Source organism: Acanthochromis polyacanthus, chromosome 6 (genome assembly GCF_021347895.1).
Source record: "Acanthochromis polyacanthus isolate Apoly-LR-REF ecotype Palm Island chromosome 6, KAUST_Apoly_ChrSc, whole genome shotgun sequence".
Classification (NCBI taxonomy): Eukaryota; Metazoa; Chordata; class Actinopteri; family Pomacentridae; genus Acanthochromis; species Acanthochromis polyacanthus.
This window is the reverse complement of record NC_067118.1, coordinates 14,172,918-14,192,862: the sequence shown is the minus strand read 5'-3', so window position 1 is coordinate 14,192,862 and position 19,945 is coordinate 14,172,918. Positions and strand designations below refer to the sequence as shown.

At 40.7% G+C, this 19,945-nt stretch overlaps 2 protein-coding genes across 3 annotated transcripts in view; both read right to left on the bottom strand.

Annotated features, from left to right (window-relative positions):
* Nucleotides 1-6,546: 6,546 nt before the first annotated feature.
* tnnc1b (troponin C type 1b (slow)) lies at nucleotides 6,547-12,014 on the bottom strand. The gene is made up of 6 exons (XM_022222183.2): nucleotides 11,850-12,014; nucleotides 10,490-10,520; nucleotides 7,867-8,013; nucleotides 7,599-7,713; nucleotides 7,138-7,274; nucleotides 6,547-6,599 (listed from the first exon to the last, which is right to left on the bottom strand). The coding sequence occupies exons 1-6, from the start codon at nucleotides 11,871-11,873 to the stop codon at nucleotides 6,568-6,570; spliced, it is 486 nt and encodes a 161-aa protein (XP_022077875.1). The 5' UTR covers nucleotides 11,874-12,014; the 3' UTR covers nucleotides 6,547-6,567.
* Nucleotides 12,015-16,745: 4,731 nt separating this feature from the next.
* The window catches only part of LOC110971782 (sodium-coupled neutral amino acid transporter 3-like), a 62,336-nt gene continuing 59,136 nt past the window's right edge, over nucleotides 16,746-19,945 (bottom strand). For both annotated transcript variants that reach the window (XM_051949385.1, XM_051949386.1), the window contains 3 exons: nucleotides 19,590-19,734; nucleotides 17,740-17,843; nucleotides 16,746-17,587 (listed from right to left, as the gene is read on the bottom strand). In XM_051949385.1, the coding sequence (XP_051805345.1) occupies nucleotides 17,483-17,587; nucleotides 17,740-17,843; nucleotides 19,590-19,734 (354 nt within the window). In that variant the 3' untranslated portion in view covers nucleotides 16,746-17,482. The remainder of the gene's footprint in view (nucleotides 17,588-17,739; nucleotides 17,844-19,589; nucleotides 19,735-19,945) is intronic.

Here is a 19,945-nt window from a genome sequence, read left to right as displayed (position 1 = left end):
TCTTTCTCACCAGCACAATAGGGGCTGCCCAGGGGCTCGAGCTCTCTCTCACTACACCAGTGTCCAACATATTCTGCAACAAGGCTCGTAGTTCAGTGTACAAACTTGGGGGGACAGGGCGGTATCTCTCACGGCTTGGGGGAGCTAAACCTGTTGGTATCTGGTGTTTGACCACACCGGTCCGGCCGAAATCTTCGTCATGGCTAGAAAACACCTTTGACCATTTCCTTAACAGGTTTATCATCACCCCCTGCTGCTCACAACTAAGTCCATCTCCCTGTAAAGACAAGACTGGATGAGGCTCCTGCGGGTCTGTACCGTTTTCCACTCCTACTCGCCTTACTGACACTTCTACCACATCTGGTGCCACTGTGTTAATAACTAGTTCGTGCTCCCTTGGATGTCTGTATCTGCAATCTCTGTTACCTGAGCCAATGGCTGGCGTTGGGGGACCTCAACTGGATACGGGTTGGGGTTACAAACTCTACAAGGCACTCTGCCGTCCTTCAGATCAGCCAGGGTGCGGCCCACACACCACTCTGTGTCACCATTAAGAAAAGGTTCCACCATAACAGGACATACTTTCTTAGGAGCACTTTCAGATAGCTGTAGCCACAAGACCATCTCTGACTGCGGTGGGATAATGACTGGCTGCTGTCGTGTTAGCTTGGCAACTCCTTGGTAGGGGGGAGGAGGGCACTCTGCGGCAGCTCGCTGACACTCCACAAAGGCACGAGACCAGAGGCATCCAACAGTCGGAGGCACGGTTCTTTTGAATGCTGAAAGCCCTGGGTGATTACCCTGGGTGAGAGCATGCCAGACAGGTTTAATAATGTTCATTCCAAGTATGCCCTTCTCTGAACCAAGGCATTTATCGTCAACAACAATCACACCCTTTTCAAAAACCTGAACACTTTCTACCACACAGTCCACCAAAGCATAGCCAATATAGGGGATTTCAAGGTTGTTTGCAGCACGAAGGGTCAGCCAAGGGGTGGCATCAACACTCGTCAAACAGGTGCCTTGGAGGTGCTTTTTATACAGACTTTGGCTCAACAATGTAACCTGCGATCCAGTATCAAGCACAAATGGTATCTCACAACCATTCATTCTCACAGTCACATCATGACACTCACCCACCAGGACGGACCTCGGCTGTGATCTGGGCGCCTTATCTGTGCTGACTGCCCCCACTGCTTGGCCCTCAGCTGCAGGGGGAACTAAAAATCCTGAGGCCTAGATGAACGTTGGGGGCAGTGACGCTGAACGTGTCCAGCCGTACCACAGCGCAGGCAGACAGGCCTGCCTTGTGCATCCCATTGGTAGGTAGGGGTTACTGGGCGCCTTCGTCTCATTTCCGGGACCTGGGAGGTAGCTGTGTGACTACTGGAAGGGAAAGTATTAGAGGTTAGAGGCACTTCTTTAGATGCTAGATGTGCTTTTACCTCTCCCATTAAGTTGGTTGAAAGGGCCTTGATCTGCTCCACCATCTCCTTCCTCATCTCTCCCAACAACTCCTGCTGTAATTCAGCTCGTATCTGTCCTTTTAATTGCTCTATGTTCATGGTGGCATTTCTAGGAACATCAACCCTCTGTGCCAAAACGGCCTCCTCCCCCTCTTGAGATTCCAGTTCGAGGGCCCGGGCTTCTTTGCACAAGTCATCAAAGGTCACACGTTGGTTCCGCCTCAACTGCCTGCTTAGCTCTTGTTTGATTGATCCAGGTTGGAGACCGACCATCAACTGGTCCAACAACAGATCATCACTTTCTTCTGTTCCTTCTTCATCTCGTTCCTGCCATCTGCTAAAAGACTCCCTCAGTCTGAGTATAAAAGCATTTACATTTTCAGTGGGTTGTTGTCTACAATTAAAAAACTAACCCGCAGCTGAGCTTTAGAGGCAGGTCTAGCATAAAGTCTCTGCAGCACATCTAGCACCTTCTGTCCAGTATTTTTGTCTCCAAGGCTAATGAGCTGCAGTTCTCGTTTAGCCTCTCCTTCTAAGGCACCTAGAATAAAATCAGCCTGCTGTTGCTGGTTCAGTCCTTGCGCCCTCAGCATGGCCTCCACCTGACTCTTCCATTCTATAAATTTTGCTTTGTCACCAGAAAATTTAGGAATCCAAGCAGCCCCCAGAAACCATGGCATCACAAACTGAGCAACCGTTGGAGAACCACTATTACTCTGAGCTGTGTCCATTTTTGTATATATATATATATTTTTTTTTTAACAGTGGAGCTGGTATCCTGCTGACAACGCCAGAAAAACCGTACTGTCACATGGACTGCACAGATTCAGATACTTTTTTAGCAGCAGTCAAAAGACTTGATTTTCCACTGTTAAAAAACGTGCACAAATGCAATGAGCAACGAAGGACATTTATTTCCTCAATTTAAAACCAACAACACAAGGTAAAAACAATCTCTAAAAAAATAGACTAAAATCCTACTAAAAATCTATAAAAAAAAAAAAAAAACAGTCCCGTTGGGGCATCAGATCAATAAGACAGAGCACACTGGTCTTTTTGAGGCTATGCTTATCTTGGCCGGTGTAATAGTCCTTCAAAGGGAATATTCTCTGGGGAACAGGCGACGCAGGGCGATGAGTGACGAGCCGCACACTTCCTCCTTGGCCTCCGTACCTCCGAGTCCTCCTCACGGCTGGTCCGACGTGATGCAGCGCTGTAGAAGAGGGAGCGTCACTCAGTTTTCGGCACACCATAAAAACAACCAACCACACACACACTGCTGGGTAGGATGGTTCGCGTCCCTTCACTTATCTGGGAATCTGCGTTGTATCAATCCTCCTCGGCATCCGTCGCTCACTTCAGCCCTCCGTTCCTGCCTCCGTGCAGCCACGACCCGACTCAGTCCGCCTCCGTCCTCTCCCCTCGAACCAGCGCTGCTTACTGCATGTAGCGTGGAGTTTCTTTGGCTCGGTCCACTCTTGTGTCGCTCCACTTTGTTCCCCGTCTGTCCCCAGTTCTACTCACCGCTGCCCTGTTACTCCTCTGCTTGGTTTCCCCCTTGTGCGCTCTGTTAGTCCTTTCCTTGTTGCACATGTGTCCCTCTTTTCTTCATCAGCTCAGGTAGCTCTGTCCAATCAATCGCAGTCTCCGCTAAATCAGTGCCAGCTGTCTTCACTAATTACAACTCACAAAAAGAAAAAAAAGATCACTCCACCCAGTAAATATGCACACTCAAAATAAACCCATGCAACTACAAAATAGAAACATAACAAAATAACCACCACAAACAAAACCATGCAACTATAAAATAAAAACTAAACAATTAAAATAACCACTCCAAACCATGCAACTAAAATACAAACTCTAACAAAAATACAACTGGTACTGTGACATTAACACCAGACTGTAACCTCTGATATAAATGTATGATGTCATTATGAAACCAAGCATCAGGCCTACGCATCCTACACTGGTGCTGAGCGAGAGCAGAAAGTAAAGCAAATGGTAGCTATCCGGCAGGGTCAGCATCAGTATTTTTTTCGTGCTCCAAAAGTCCAGGAAAAGACTGCAATAGCCAGCTACGATGTCGCCCAACTCATTGCAAGACATGGCAAGCCTTTTTCAGATGGAGACCTCATAAAACACTGCCTCGTTAAAGTCGCTGAAATAATTAGCTCGGAGAAAGTGCAGGACTTCAACAACGTCAGCATGTCCAGAAATACAGTTGCGCAACACATTGAAGACTTGTCAGCCAACATTAAACTGTCTGATGAAGCTTGTGCTTTTGATTTTTACTCCATCGCATGCGATGAGAGCACTGATGTCACAGACACCGCACAGCTGCTAATTTTTTTGCGGAGAGTGGACGAGAACTTTGGAGTTACACAGGAGCTGCTCGATCTTAAGAGTCTAAAAGGCACAACAACGGGTATGGATACAGTGCCTTGGGAAAGTATTTGGCCCCCTTGAACTTTTCAACCTTTCGCCACATTTCAGGCTTCAAACATAAAGATATAAAATTTTAATTTTTTGTCAAGAATCAACAACAATTGGGACACAATCGTGAAGTGGAATGAAATTTATTGGATATTTTATACTTTTTTAACAAATAAAAACCTGAAAAGTGGGGCGTGCAATATTATTCGGCCCCCTTGCATTAATACTTTGTAGCGCCACTTTTTGCTGCAATTACAACTGCAAGTCGCTTGGGGTATGTCTCTATCAGTTTTGCTCATTGAGAGACTGAAATTCTTGCCCATTCTTCCTTGCAAAACAGCTCGAGCTCAGTGAGGTTGGATGGAGAGCATTTGTGAATAGCAGTCTTTCAGCTCTGCCCACAGATTCTCAATTGGATTCACGTCTGGACTTTGACTTGGCCATTCTAACACCCGGATACGTTTATATGTGAACCATTCCATTGTAGATTTGGCTTTATGTTTTGGATCAATGTCCTGTTGGAAGATAAATCTCTGTCCCAGTCTCAAGTCTTTTGCAGACTCCAACAGGTTTTCTTCCAGAATGGTCCTGTATTTGTCTCCATTCATCTTCCCATCAATTTTAACCATCTTCCCTGTCCCTGCTGAAGAAAAGCAGGCCCAAACCATGAGGCTGCCACCACCATGTTTGACAGTGGGGATGGTGTGTTCAGGGTGATGAGCTGTGTTGCTTTTACACCAAACATATCGTTTTGCATTGTGGCCAAAAGGTTCGATTTTGGTTTCATCTGACCAGAGCACCTTCTTCCACATGTTTGGTGTGTCTCCCAGGTGGCTTGTGGCAAACTTTAAATGAGACTTTTTATGGATATCTTTGAGAAATGGCTTTCTTCTTGCCACTCTTCCATAAAGGCCAGATTTGTGCAGTGTACCACTGATTGTTGTCCTATGGACAGACTCTCCCACCTCAGCTGTAGATCTCTGCAGTTCATCTAGAGTGAAGTATAAAATATCCAATAAATTTCATTCCACTTCACGATTGTGTCCCAATTGTTGTTGATTCTTGACAAAAAATTTAAATTTTATATCTTTATGTTTGAAGCCTGAAATGTGGCGAAAGGTTGAAAAGTTCAAGGGGGCCAAATACTTTCGCAAGGCACTGTATTTTTGAAGCTGTGTCAGACTCAATTGACAAAATGGGACTTAAATGGGACAAGCTGTGTGGAGTTAAAACAGACGGAATAAGCATGCATGTGCAGGTACACATGCGACAAAGCATCAATTCTGTCACTACCCTGCTTTTACGCACCACTTTCTTATGTGCGTTTTTCTTGTTAACACACAGAGTACACACCGCTGTGCACAGCGCACACACTGCACACGCAAAGTCAGCTGATCTCATCTGATGCAGATTTGCTCCTTGATCAAGTGACATTTGTCCGGATTTTTTGGCACGAGTGGCGTCGGATCAGCACCGCAGCTGGATGGCCCGATTTACATACCCAGCGCAGCTGATACTCACAAGAATAATTTACTAAAATTATATACACTCCTGTTAAGTCCAGTTCAATCTGTTAATGTTGATAACCGTTTCAAACGAACGTTAATGGGTGTGTTGCTAAGCCTAGTAACTTAAATAAGCTTGAAATTTACCTGTCCTATTTTCCCCTTTATTATTTTTTCTCTGTACTGTAAATCTTCTGTCTAACAATAAATCTGATGCTGATGTTCTGAGAATGAGCCACTAAAGCTTTTTCTGAATAAATCAATTAAGATCCATTTATGGAAAGTTATGATGAAGGCAGTTTTGTCTTTAATTATATTCAACAATATAACATATTTGACCACTTTTAATTGATTTTTCTAACTTTTCTAACTTTTCTAACTCAGTTTGGACACGACTGCCATAAACCATGGTTTCAACTGGTATGGAAAAACTGTCCTTATATACCACCCATACGTGTGACCTTTAATTAATAGCAATTGCAAGATGGGTTTCACTGATATGCACACATGCTCTATGCAGAAATATATACCATCTCATTGAATACAGGAAGTGGCAGCATCATGCAACTGAAGGATGCATTAAAATTATTTTTTTCTTGCAGAGCCTGCTTTTTGAGTGTATGTCCTGAGTGGTCCTTAATTGTTGGTTAGCAATTAATAGATGGTCCCAAAACAGACAATCTTCAGTGGATAACAAGTGAACCATGACCAAAGGGAAACCATGATCACTTAAAATGCCACTAAAACAACAACACTGAGTTGGCTATGATAGCTTTCATGTTTCTACACTTTAAAAATTCCCTTTTTACAAATTTGATGAAGAAAAAGTTTTTTCCTGAAACTGTAAAACATGGTTTCATGAACACATTCTGTGACGTATCATGACAGACAAAATACACAATTTTGAATTTTTTTTTTGAAAATAGTCTCTTTATTTGACACTGATTTTTCATCTCTATCAGAAAAAACATATTTGTACTCAATGGCAAATCCTGGCAAACTTGTCAAGACCTTCAGTGGGATTTAAGAAAAATTGACAGTGTCTTGTACTGCTTGAATCAGACAAAAGGTGGAGACATAGCTTCAGGAATGGCCTTAGATGATAACATCAATGCCTAGTGAAGAAAAATGCTGTAATGTGGGGCTGCTAGCAGAATCCTTTATTCAACACCTTTCATGAACTCCAGGAATTCTGTCAGAGACAACAAACAAGTCAATATGTAAACATCAATAAAGCAAATGTGAAGCTGAACTAGCGTAAGGAAAATCAATGGGCCATGTTTAACTTTAAGACACTGAAGTTCTTTTATTCAGTAAAACCCAGATCATACTTCACATAGAACTACAAAAAAACTACAAGTTATTTTCTATATAGAAGTAATAAAATTAAGATATTTAGTACAATGAAACAACACATTTATGGTCTTGTATGTTGAACAACATATTCTGGTAAAGGACTTTGCAGTGTCCCATTGTTACAACTAGTTTTGGAATGAACCGTATAGTACTCCTATGCTTAAATTACTGTAGGAAAAGGAGCCACAGAGAATGAGTGATAAGCTATTCAGTCTGCTGATAAATATTATGCACTGATATACAAACCTGTAACATTAAGCTTTCGGCAAATTTAAGTTACAAATCCAAAATATTTGCATATGGAAATAGTTTGTGTGGCACAAAGTTGTTGTATCTTATTTCCTGTTTGGCTATAAACTGACTGGCTTACGTACCGTCATAATCAATTTTGCCATCGTTGTTTTTGTCTCCATCCTTCATCAACTCTTCAATGTCATCTTCAGTGATGGCCTCGCCAGTGGACTCCAGCATACTCTTGAGTTCTTCTAAGTCTATGTAACCATCTCCATTCCTCAATAGAAGATAATAATAATAATAAAAAAAAAATCAGTCTTTTACTCATGTGGGACACCTTTTGAGTTGAACTGTGCTAACACTAAGCTGATCTATATGTAGTCTGGTAGACCACAAAATCTGTGTCTAACATGGTATGCTGCATGGTTAAGTTGAATGACTTGATGGATGTCACAAGGAGAGTTCTATTTGACATTTCTGATATATCAAACATAATCTGTCAGTCTACAAGTGGGACAGCAGGACAGTAATTTCTTATATTAACATGGTGGTGTTTCCTTTGAAATATTTAGTAAGTGAGCAAAAACAAAGAAAAACCTACTTATCAAACATGCGGAAAAGTTCGGCCAACTCCTCCTCTGATTTTCCTTTGCTCTCCTCCTTCATACAGCGAACCATCATAACCAAGAACTCATCAAAGTCTACTGTGCCACTGCCTGTGAACATACAGCATGACAATATAAAGACATTTTACACCTTGATATTACATCTTCATCTTCTCTAATGATCTAATTTTTCCCTTTTATTATGCCATGAAACAAACATGCTTTTCATGGCTACAGAGAACAGTCTGAATGATGCTGACATACCATCCTCATCTACCTCATCAATCATCTCCTGTAACTCTTCAGGTGTGGGATTCTGCCCCAGCATTCTCATCACCTTCCCCAACTCTTTAGTGCTGATACAGCCATCCTCAGCATCCTGAATGAAGATGTCAAATGCAGCCTTGAACTCTGGAAGAGATACAGCAACTGTTAGTGAGATAGATGTTAAAGTCACAAAAACAAACATAACATACCACAGACATCATAATGCATTGGTAGTGCACTGTTATGGTAATTCCTCAGAAAGAAAGAACTGTAGTTTTATTCTAATCCCCCCCCCCCCCTCCCCAAAAAAAATAGAATTTAGTTGAAAGCACAGCCTAATTACATAATTAAAAAAAAAATCTTAATCTATTTTTGGATATTTTATTCTGCATTTAGCCCTTAGGATATGGCAAGTTATCCTCTCACAGGAGTCAAAGCCAGTGGTTATAGATAAAATACAATATTTATCAGTGTTGCACAATATGTGACTTGCTCAGTAACCTGCTCACTTCAGTAGAAATAGATTCTATAAATACCTATAAATAGACACAGTAGCATCTGCACTTGTTGAACGTTTTGTATAAAAGTAGAGAACAACCTATATTGTCTTGTGTTACATGTAATTGATAGTTATTGTATCAAGTTATAATGTTTGTAACCTGAAAAGCTGTGGTGCAGGAGATGGACAAGAGAGGTTGTTGAACAAAAAAGGGCAGTGAATGGCTAGAACAGTGATGCTTAAGGGCAAGGAGAAATATGAAGGCTAAGTCTGCTGAGATTTTACAATGTGAATAGGGCAGCTGTGGATCAGGTGGTAGAGCAGGTCGTCCAATGATCAGAGGGTCAGCGGTTCGATTCCCACTCTGACCTAGTCATGTGCTGTTGTGTCCCTTGGGCAAGACACTTCACCCACCTCTCACACATATGTATGAATATGAATGTAGGTGTGGATTGGCAGCCAGTCTTCCCCAGGGCAGCTGTGGCTACAAATGTAGCTTACCACTACCAGAGTGAGAATGTCTGAGTGAATGAATAATGGATCCATTGGGAAGTGCTTTTAGTGCCTTGAAAAGCGCTATATGAATCTCATCCATTATTATAGGTTTGCAAGTTTTAACATTGTACAATACAAAAGCACCATATTCAGAACTTTAAAAAAATCTATTCCCAAACATGATCCATTGTCAGGTCACACTGGCAGCAGACTAAGTACGGCATTCTACATGTCCCTCTCACACCAACATTTTCCAGTTTTTCCGGGCCTCTCCCAAGGCTTTCCCTGGCCAAATGAAACATGTAATCCCCTCAGCCAGTCCAGTTGGATATTTCTAGAAAACTTCTGAAGGCATCCAGAACAGATTTAAAACACCTTAGCCATTTCCTGAAGGAGCAGCAGTTGCTACTCATTTCAACCGCTTTTATCTGCACTCTTATTTTTTGGTCACTACCCAGAGCTCATCACCATAAGGGAAGGTAAATGGCGAGTCACACTCCATTTTACTGCCACTTGATAACAAGGTGCCAGGATACTTAAAATTCGTTGCTTGGAGAAGCAGCTCCATCCAAATACAGAGGGAGGAATCCACCGTATTCTGGCATACTACCACAACCTCAGACTTGAGGTGCTGACTCTCATCCCAGGTGTTTTATACTGGTCCACTGCCTTATAACAAAGACCGTGGTCCCCTCCTGCAGTACCCTCCAATTGGTTCTGTTTGAGACATAATCAGGGTCTTCTCCAAGTCAACAAAACACATATGGCCTGGATGGTTGAGGATTAAGTGGTATTAAGATAACTGATGGATGAATAGTACTTAATACTGCAGAGCAGAGACATTTTATGGCTTTCAGTTGAAACCAAGTATAGTTGTTGAGGGCTGCACAGTGAATTGGTGGTTAGCACTTTCGCTTTGCAGCCAGAAGATCCCCATTTTGTGTCCCTGCCTGCATGGAGATTGAATGTTCTCCCTGTGGACCATGGGTTTTCTCCGGGTACTCCAGCTTCCTCCCACAGTCCAAAAATATGCTGAAAGTAATTGGTAACTCTAAATTGTCCGTAGGTGTAAATGTGAGTGTGATTGTTTGTCACTATGTGTGGCCTGTGATAGATCCTCTCCCTTCACTCTAAGTCAGCTGGGATAGACTCCAGCCCCCCCGTGACCCTAATGAGGATTAAGCGGTGTATGGATAATAGATGGATGGATTGTTGTTGAGCTCCTATAAGATTCATGGAAAAGTTTCAGTTTTTTGGAAATGTTTCTGCATTCTTATGGCAAGGCAATAAAAATATTCAGTAGTATTGTCTCTCTTGGGGGGACTCCATGCCTTTAAAGGCCTTCATGGATTTAAAAGTCCCTCACTGATCTTACCTTTAAAAGCAACACTGTTTCCCTTCATTGCCTTCATCCATTTGGTCTATTTGTATGCAGTCAGTAATACATTATGGTGAGTTTATGTGCATATTTCATTTTATTATTTTTGTTTTTCAGAGCTTTAAAAAATCTGTAAAGCATATTTTTTTTGCTTTTACAGTATTATTCATACTTGTATATCAGTGTTAAGAGTTTTGTCAAGTACATAAATACAAAAGTGGCGGTATTACCAATAGCTGTTTCCTCACCATTTTTTTGCTCCTCTGTCAAGTTTTCAACCTGAAGGGAAACAAAAACAAAAAGCAATATGAATGCTACATATTGTGTCTGTCACAGTGGTTCACTTATTTTTTGCGACTCAAGCTCCAGTGCTCCAGTCTGTGCTACACTCAGTAGCAAATTTGGACTGCAATGTGACACTGCTTTTGTCACTTACTATTCTCGTTTGTTGGGGGTGGGGAACTGGCTGTCCTCTCTCTTCTTCCCCCTGAGCTGTCCAGCTGTTCTTTGTTCTATTGTCAGGCATATGACCTAATCAAAGCAGCCTCTTTGTGATCTGTCTCGGCTAAACATACCTATTTTTTTCAGTTAAATGCCTGTATTTATACTGTCAAATATGATTTTTTTAAAAAGATTTTTACAGAGAAATAAATTGGAATGATTTACAGATGCAGAACTCCTGACAGAAGCAGTATTTTAATTTTTGATATCTTATTAATTTAGTTAACGGTTTCAATGTATATTTTCATGCTGTTTCAAAGATGTCTTCACACTAATGAAATACAACTGTACTACAGAAATAATTAAAATGTCTCGGCATTTTAAAAGCAGTTTCCTTTGTTTTATTCTAAAAGTGGTAGAAATGTTCTATGAAACAGTCCATGAATATATTTATTTTTTTCAAAAAATGCCAATGACATGACCTCTTTGTCCTCAGTGGTAGTAATGACCCTGACAGCAAGCAAAAATTGAAATTATTTTCTGTTTTAGAAGTTGATTAAGTTTCTCTTAAAGTGTTGTATTTCAATACAATCTGAATCTGCTCAATACAATCATTATGACCGATACTACAAAATATACTGTATTTACATCATCTAAGTCCAAAGGTTAGTAACATCAAAATGTGACAAACTCTATTCTGCTTATGATATCTCTGGTTTTAGTTTATCATACATGAAATGATTGCTGTCTTGGCCAGTGGAACAAAATAGGAGAAAGTCCCAATTCCATCGTCGAAAGCAATGCAGCAAATTTTTAAAGAATCACCAAGTTGAATTAAAAAGTTTCTGAAATAGTCTCAACAATTTGTATTGTAGCTTCACAAAGATGATTGCTTTCAGGGTTGTTGTATTGGAATTTTACTGTAACTGTATTTAGTTGTTTTCTGTTCCAGTTGTTGAAACTGACTTTAGAATTAAAAGCGCAGAGTTCCTATTAACAGCTGTCACAGTGACCTCTAATTGTTATCACATACTGTACTTCTGCGTGAAACTGATTATGTTTGTTCTTTTATTTTCTAATATTTAAATGTTTTGGAAGGACACGCCTCAAAATGAATTTTCATAAGATGGAAAACAGCATATTATACTTGGTCTTATCAGTACTCACCGCTGCTTTATATACGTCATCCATGGCTGCTGCTCTGTTCCTGCCTCTGACACACCACTGCACTGAAATACAAGACGGCTTCTGTCTTTATTGTAGGATAAGTGTGGCACTGTAAAACTTCATGACCCATCCCACAAAATCCAAGGCTAATAGGGGGCGGAGTGACTGAAAGAGAGAGAGATTAAGAGAGACATCTATAAATAGGAAACAATAGAGGAACACTGAAAACAGCACCTGGGCAGAGATGCTGTCTCTGGACTTATAAACTGACTCTGTATTCTTAGATTTGACTTCATACTGATTGTAATGCTACCCCAGCTGTCATTTTTCTTTTTTTTCTTTTTTTTTTTTTATTCTTGTTTCAAAATTAGACCAGAATGTTATTTAATGACACTCTGTTTTATCTTGAAGGGCAGCACAGTAGTCCAGTGGCTAACACTGTCACTTCACTTCATCTTGTACCTTTCAGTGTGCCAAAGGGTTATTAACATTACCCTTACTGCACCTCGAAGCTCTGCCAGAACTGTCTTTTCTTCTTTCCTTGCTCTGAATATCTTCAGCTCTTTCCTGAGTTGAGTGACCTTGTCCTGCCGTTGGTTCAAGTGAGATCTGCTGGTACTCTCGGGAGACTGTTGATCCCTGATGCCAAACCACTCAAAAGTGATGCTCATTGCCAGAACTCTCTTGTCCAGAATAATGTTGCTTTAGGGGCTGCATCCCTCTGCTATTCAAACTGGTACCACACTGACTTTTTGTTGGCAGCAGGCCACGAAACCCAATAATGTTCATACCGTCTACTAGGAGCTGCAGCTTGTGATGCTTGAAGGTTCTGGCCACTGTGGAGTGTCTCTGGGTACTGTGCTCAGTAGCGATGCATCACATGCTCCTTCCTCAAGAAATGCATTGAGGTTCAGCAGTTAAAATTGACAAAATGAAAGTACTCGGTGGTTGTGATAGTGAGTTGTATGCCATATCTACATTTTTAGGTCTCATCAAAATATCAGTAACAGCAGGCTAAACATACTAGCGAAAATTTTCATAAGTCTTCTATCTTCTATATTTCCCTGAGTAGGGACTGGAGCCAGGTGTCTCCATGATAAAAGTTACACAGACGAGCTATTTTGAGTGTGTGTCCTTGACTAGAAATAGTAGTCCTCTATCAGTGCAGCGCTCGATTTAGACGGTCGCCAAGTCACCGCGAGTGCCGGGAATCATGGGAGGTTGATGACATCATACAAAGTCGGTCGCCTGGTCGCCATTTGCGACTAAAAACGTCGCAAATGACGACCTGGTGACCGTCGAAATTGAGCGCTCGATCGAGCTGAACCGCCTATCATGTTTTCTTCATGGAGGCAGCCACTTTGTATGATGTCATCAACCTCCCATGATTCCCTGCGCTCGCGGCGACCTGGCGACCATCTAAATCGAGCACTGTCAGTGGGGAGGGGGAGAGGGGCACTGTGGTGATACATTTCTGTTGTAAGGCTAGCACTATGCAGGATAAACTTGGCACTTGACTTAACTTGAATTAACAAAGATCCCCAAACTTACTCGTATTTCTTTTGTTTGTTTTTCAGTATATACAGTGTCATGGAAAAGTGTCTGCCCTCCTACAGAAATCTTTTTTTTTTTGCATGTTTGTCATACTTAAATATTCCACATCATCAAACCAAATGATGTGGAACAAATTTTGAAAAAAAAAAGGTTAATTATGGTTTATTGAATAATTAATCACCTTGCACTGCATCTCCCTGTACTTCTGTCACTCTCTTCAATCCTCTCAGTGTCCCACTTCTTCTTAGCTAACCTCTTTTTCTGTGTACAGTATATGTCTGCACTTCCTTATTCCACCATCAAGTCTCCTTATCGACTTTCCTTCCAGATGACACATTTATTGCTTCCCTACTTGTCTTCCTGATCACATTAACTGTAGTTATCCAGTCATCTGGATGAACCTTCTGACCACCTACAGACTGTCTCAACTCCTCCCTGAAAACCACACAACACTCTTCCTTTATCACCTTCTACCATTTCATCCTCTGCTCTGCCTTTGCCTCATCTTCCTCACCACCAGAGTCATCCTACAAGCCACCATATTATGCTATTTAGCTACACTCTCCTACTTTCCAGTCACCAATTTCCTTCAGGTTACACCGTCTAGACAAGATGTATTCTGCCTGTGTGCTCCTACCTCTCTCTTGTAAGCCACCTTATGTTCCTGCCTCTTCTGGAAGAAAGTATTCACTACAGCCATTTCCATCCTTTTTGCAAGGTCTACCACCATCTGTCCTTCTGCGTTCCTATCCTGGATACCAAATCTGCTCATCACTTCCTCGTCACATTTGTTGTATGCACCAACATGTCTGTTGAAATATGAACAAATCACCATGATCTCACTCCTGGGGATACTCTGCATTCCTACATCAAACTCCCTCCAGAATTTCTCTTTCTCTTCTTGCTCACATCCTACCTGTGGAACATTTCAGGTTATTTATGGCGGTGCTGGAAATGCTGTGCTTCTCTTTGATTTTATAACAATGACAATAAATAGGCTTTGTTAAACACAACTTAAATTTTGAGCTTCAGACTCATCACTCTAACACTCTTAATCTCCAGAACGTTTCTATCAAACTCTTCCTTCAAGATAACTCCTACTCCATTTCTCTTTCTACTCATGCCATGATAACACAGCTTGAACCCTGCTCCTAAACTTCTAGTCTTGCTACCTTTCCACCTGGTCTCCTGAACACAGTATATCTACCTTCCTCCTCTGCATCATGTCAACCAACACACTAGATTTTCCTGTCATATTCCCAACATTCAACGTCCCTACTCTCAGTCCCAGACTCTTAACTTTTCTCTTCTCTCTCTGCCTGCTTCTTCCTCCTTTCCTTCTTCGACCAGCAGTAACCCAATTTCCAGTGACACCCTGTGGGTCAACAGCGCCAATGGCGGCTGTTGTTTATCTGGTCCTTGACCGATCCAGTATGGAAGATGTAGGATTTTTGATTTGATCTTTATTTTTCTCAAACAAGCACATGCATAAAAACAAACATTATATGTAATGGAAAAAAAATGGCACACTATGAGGATTGATTTGCATATTTGATTTGACATAGATTTTTACATCAGATGCTCTTCCTGACACAACCCTCTGCATTTATCCAGGCTTGGGACCAGCACATGGAGGACACTGGCTTGTGCCTACTTGAGGTACAGGCAGCTTCTGCTAACTCTAAAATGTCTCTTAGCCATGAGCAAGCCTCACCAAATATTATGCTGTTGGCTGCAAGGGTAAACACAAGTATCTGAGGAACCCAGCCCCTTGACCTAGTTTTATTTTTGATGCTAATGTCACCACCACAGTAGGTAAATCCTTGGTGTATGGTTAATGTAGCTAATGTTACCAATAACTTTGATTATATGCCATTAGGTCAGAACTCTGACATTTAGAGAAGAGGGAAAATTTAGGATTCACCAAAAACCAATAAACAGGGACTGTGTGGGTTAATATGGTTTCATGTAATCCACTGTGTGTCAGTGTAACCTAAACTTGTACAATATTTACATCTATTTTAGTCTTTCCTGCTCTCTGTGTGCACATAAACAACATTTTAATACAATTATCAATAAAGCTGTTCTCATTTACATATTTTTCTGTTTTTGTCGTGAAAAAAATGGAGTACATATAAAATGGTGACTATTTCAGGCCCATTAAGCCTGCATGTTAACAAGCAGTTAAACCAAAACTTTTTGCCAACCCGTGGCTCTGCACTGTATCGAAAAAAAAATAGTACATGGTGTGGTTACATGTAATTTCTAGTCAGCAGGAAAAGTCTGGAGACACCCCGAGTGTCACTCTTTTATTTCATCACCGATTGTTATTTAGAACTCCCTTGCCTTTAGTTGTACCAGATCTGTTGACTCCATCACCTTCGTCATTGATTACTTTCTGACCTTGTGTTGTCCACCAGATCCCTTGATTCAATCACCCTTTGTTATATGTACCTGTCTGAAAAAGCCTTTGTTTTCTTACCCTCTGTGATTTATTTCCAGCCATATGTAAACCAACCCTGATTATCATTTGTATTTACATACTGTCCCATCCCAACTGCCTGACCAACTGTATAAAATGTTGTACTTTGTAAATGTTCTGGGTCAGATTGCATTTACAGACTCACACTCTTTGTTGGCAAGCCACCATACACAAGAATACTAATACACTCCACTACAGCAAACTATACATGAGGACTGTGGGTTCAACAACTGCTAAACTACCAATTTTATGACTGCAATATCGTCTGACAAATTCACCACACATATGTTAAAAACAATGGATATGTTGTCAATATGCCGATGTTTCTATGTCAAATGATTGATCAAAGCAAAAACTGGAAGCAATAGAAAGCCCAATTTTCCTGATGTCAGCAGTTCACAGTTCACTATTTTACTCCTTGCTCTCTATCCTGGAAAGAGCAGTGACAGTCATGACACCAGGGGTTATACAGTCATTTTAAAATGAATAATCTTTTCAGCATTTTGAGCTGGAAAATTGAAAGACACTCTGGGGGACTTGTGAAAATTAGATCATCATTATGTGTGGTTTACTTCAGATTGTTCAGATAGTTTTGATCTTAAAACTGCATTGAGCAGATTTTATGCACTAGGAAGCAATAAAAACAAAACAAACAAAAAAAATGTACTGCATCACAGTGCCAATATACACTTGGTTTAGCATCTTGTTAGGTAAACAGTAGCTCTCTATCCAGCAGTTACTGTTACTGTTTAAAGATTATGAAAAAATTATGATTTTATTGCATACTATGTCTATAATGAGTATTTAGTTGTTACAGCATTCATTACATCATACACGTTACTTAAGAAATACAACCTTCATGGTTTGTGAGTTTTTATTATACAATCAACACATGCTGTCCAGAATAAATTCACAAATGAATTACACCAAATTACTAGTTCACAGTTGTGTAAACTAAATTTTGGCTGACAAAAGCCAAGATTTCTTCCTTATTGCCATACCATGCAGTGTACAATACAATACAAAATGCATCAAATTACCTGAATTATCTGAAAGTCATTTTTCGGTTACCTCATTCTATATGACTCTCTGATAAGGACAAATAATTCTACTACAATGTCAACACCATGATGGGGTTTATTATAATGGTATTTTTTACAAGCACAGACTAAATACATTTTCTCCCTTAAACTTTACTCAAAATTAAACAACAATTTATGTATATATTTATTTATTTTGGAGGGGGCGTGGGCATATGCCCAATTTGCTTTGCTATTATTATCCACCACATACAGCCTCTGTAGGGTAAATAGCTTTAAGTGGTAGAGGGGCTTCCATGGTCAACATATTCATGAGATCATTCTAGCAGTACTGAGGAACACTACCTGTGATGGTTCCAGGTGGTATATGTTGACCTGGTTTCTTGACAGGACTAAACTGGCCTCCTCATCACTCTGGAGTAACAGATATCCTTATGATTATTGGAAAAAAGTCCCTCCAAGCCTTATCCTTTCAGCAGTAGGTTGAATCTTACTTTCCATCCAGGAATTTGGATTAGAAGCACAATAATGGGCTGCTCTTACTAGGGAAATGCACTTTAATGGCCGCCAAGATTCCGCTTTTCTCCACTCATCCAGTCAAGTCCAATGAATGTCAGGCTCATGGTCATGAACATGAAACCCAGTGCGGTGAAACATGCAGCCTAAAAATCCAACAAAAATATATCAGTTTAGCATCACAATCCTTTGCACTTAAAGCCATAATATTTATTGCCTTTATACTTTCTTTAACTTTGTTATCAATAACTGATTTCTCAGTGCCTTCCCCTTCAGTGAGGCAGAGAAATGAATCTACCTGGATCTTTGATCTGCAGTTCATGGGCTCCTGGTCCGTAGGGATGATGCGAATGTAGAACAGTCCAGGGAGGATGAAGATCAACGTGGGAGCTGTGGTTGCCCCTGTACACAAAGAAGAGGCACACAACTATTCTAACTGTGTCACAACATATTTTCTCAGAAGAAACTTTTAGGCGAAACAAAAAAGCAGAAACAAATTAAAGATCTGTACTTTGCTGAAATTGCAGTACTGCAAGCACATTTGTGCTTCATCCTGTACACTTAAGGTTTTTGCTGCAACACTCTGACTTACGTTGTCGAAGAGTTTGTTAAAGATGTACACACAGTAAAAGAAAATGCTGCTTCTTCAGGTTTATGCCACATATACACAGAATAATTTAGTCTTCTTTTTCACATTTGAGGGGACTTCAAATATTCTAAGCAGCCCAGCTGTTTACAAAAAATATTGTGACCTTGTGTGTCACTTGTTTTAACTTCTTCTCTTTGTCTCTGTTTCCCTTCTCTTTCGATTGTCCTCATTTTACCTGTTTCAGGATACATCTGTATCCTGTCTCCTCAACCAATTATGTATATAAATAATCTTGACTTTCCCTCTGTCTTGTCCGTTCATTGTTTTTCATCTACCTAATGTTTACCTGTCTGACTCTCTGTGCAATCTATAGTTTAGTTATGGTACAAATTTGAATTTCACTTAGCCTGTAGAGATAGTTTATTGACATATAAGAAAGCATTCCGTAGAACAACAATTGCTTATCTCAAATAGAGGAAAACAAGAACAACCCCCAGGTTTTTTTTCAGCACTGTGACAAAGAGTCACAGCTCTGTGGAGCCTTTTGTTCCTATGGAACTTAATAACAGTGATGACTTCATGACCTTCCTTCCATGTAAAGGTCTGACTACCATAAAAAAAATCAATATAATAACTTAAAGGGAAGCTTCGATTTTTTTCACACAGGAGTGATGAAGAAATGAATTTTCGACATAGCTCCAGTATTTAGCCAGGCAGGCAGCTTCGCAGCTCAGCTAGTGAAAAGTATGGGGCAACTTGCCCCCCCCCCCCGGCGTCAATGTCCGCCCTAACGTGCTTTTTTTCCCACACTGACCGGCTCAGATAGTCTCAACGAGTGTCCCACAACATACCAGAGATGAGAAGTGAACGAAAACCTCCACATTACTTGGCGATCGCTATTTGTTGTGGTCTGTATCAAAATCTCAGGACACTAGAAAGCAAATCTCATTCCGAAATCGCGCGACAGCTCACGCCAAAACACTGGTTTTGGCGCGAGCTATGTTGAAAATTCATTTCTCCATCACTCACATGTATGAAATGACATATGAAAACAGACCCCAGGTTGAAAAAAACGAAGTTCCCCTTTAAGGTGCAGTGGCTCTGGTGGTACCCATAGGGCCAGAGATATATTTGGACTTCTTCTCTCAGAGCTCACGTCATCAGTAAATTCTTCTAAATCAGCAACATATCTGTTAGATCCCATCACAACTAAACTGTTCAAGGTCATTTTTCCTTTAACATTTCAGTACTAGAAATCATCAGCATCTTTTTATTAAAAGGTTACATACCACGGGCTGTTAAAGTTGTCATCATCATCCACTACTTTGGGTCAAGTTGTTATAGCCAACTACAGACCCATATCCAACCTCCCTTTTATTTGTACAATTCATGAAAAAGCTGTTGTAAATCAATTAGGTGACCATCTGTACTGAAAGGGTTTGTTTGAAATCAGGATTTAGAATGCATCATAGTACAGAAAAGTTATCAATGATCATCTCATAGCTTCTATACTTTTCTATACTTGTTTGGTTCTCAATACTGCTTTTGCATCCTCTCACCCGTAATTCCAAAAATGTCTCGAATGTTAGGAACGAGGATGACCAGCAGGTTGACAGCAAACAGCAGACAAACAGCAATGGAGATGTGCCGGAGCCAGTGGAAGGGCTTTCCTGGGAACAGCAGCTGCAAGAGGGCACGACGGATCTGGCAGAAACACAGACACAGGGACACACAATGCTGCTCAGGTATCACACCAAATCAGTTTTTAAAAATCCCCCACCAAAATGCAGAAGACCTATGTATAAGCAATTACAGCAGAGGAACAGGGGGAATGTTTGGTATGTATAAATGGTTCATGTGTTCATGCACAACAGTGTAATCCAAAATAAGTAAGTTACTTCAGTTGTTGAGTTTC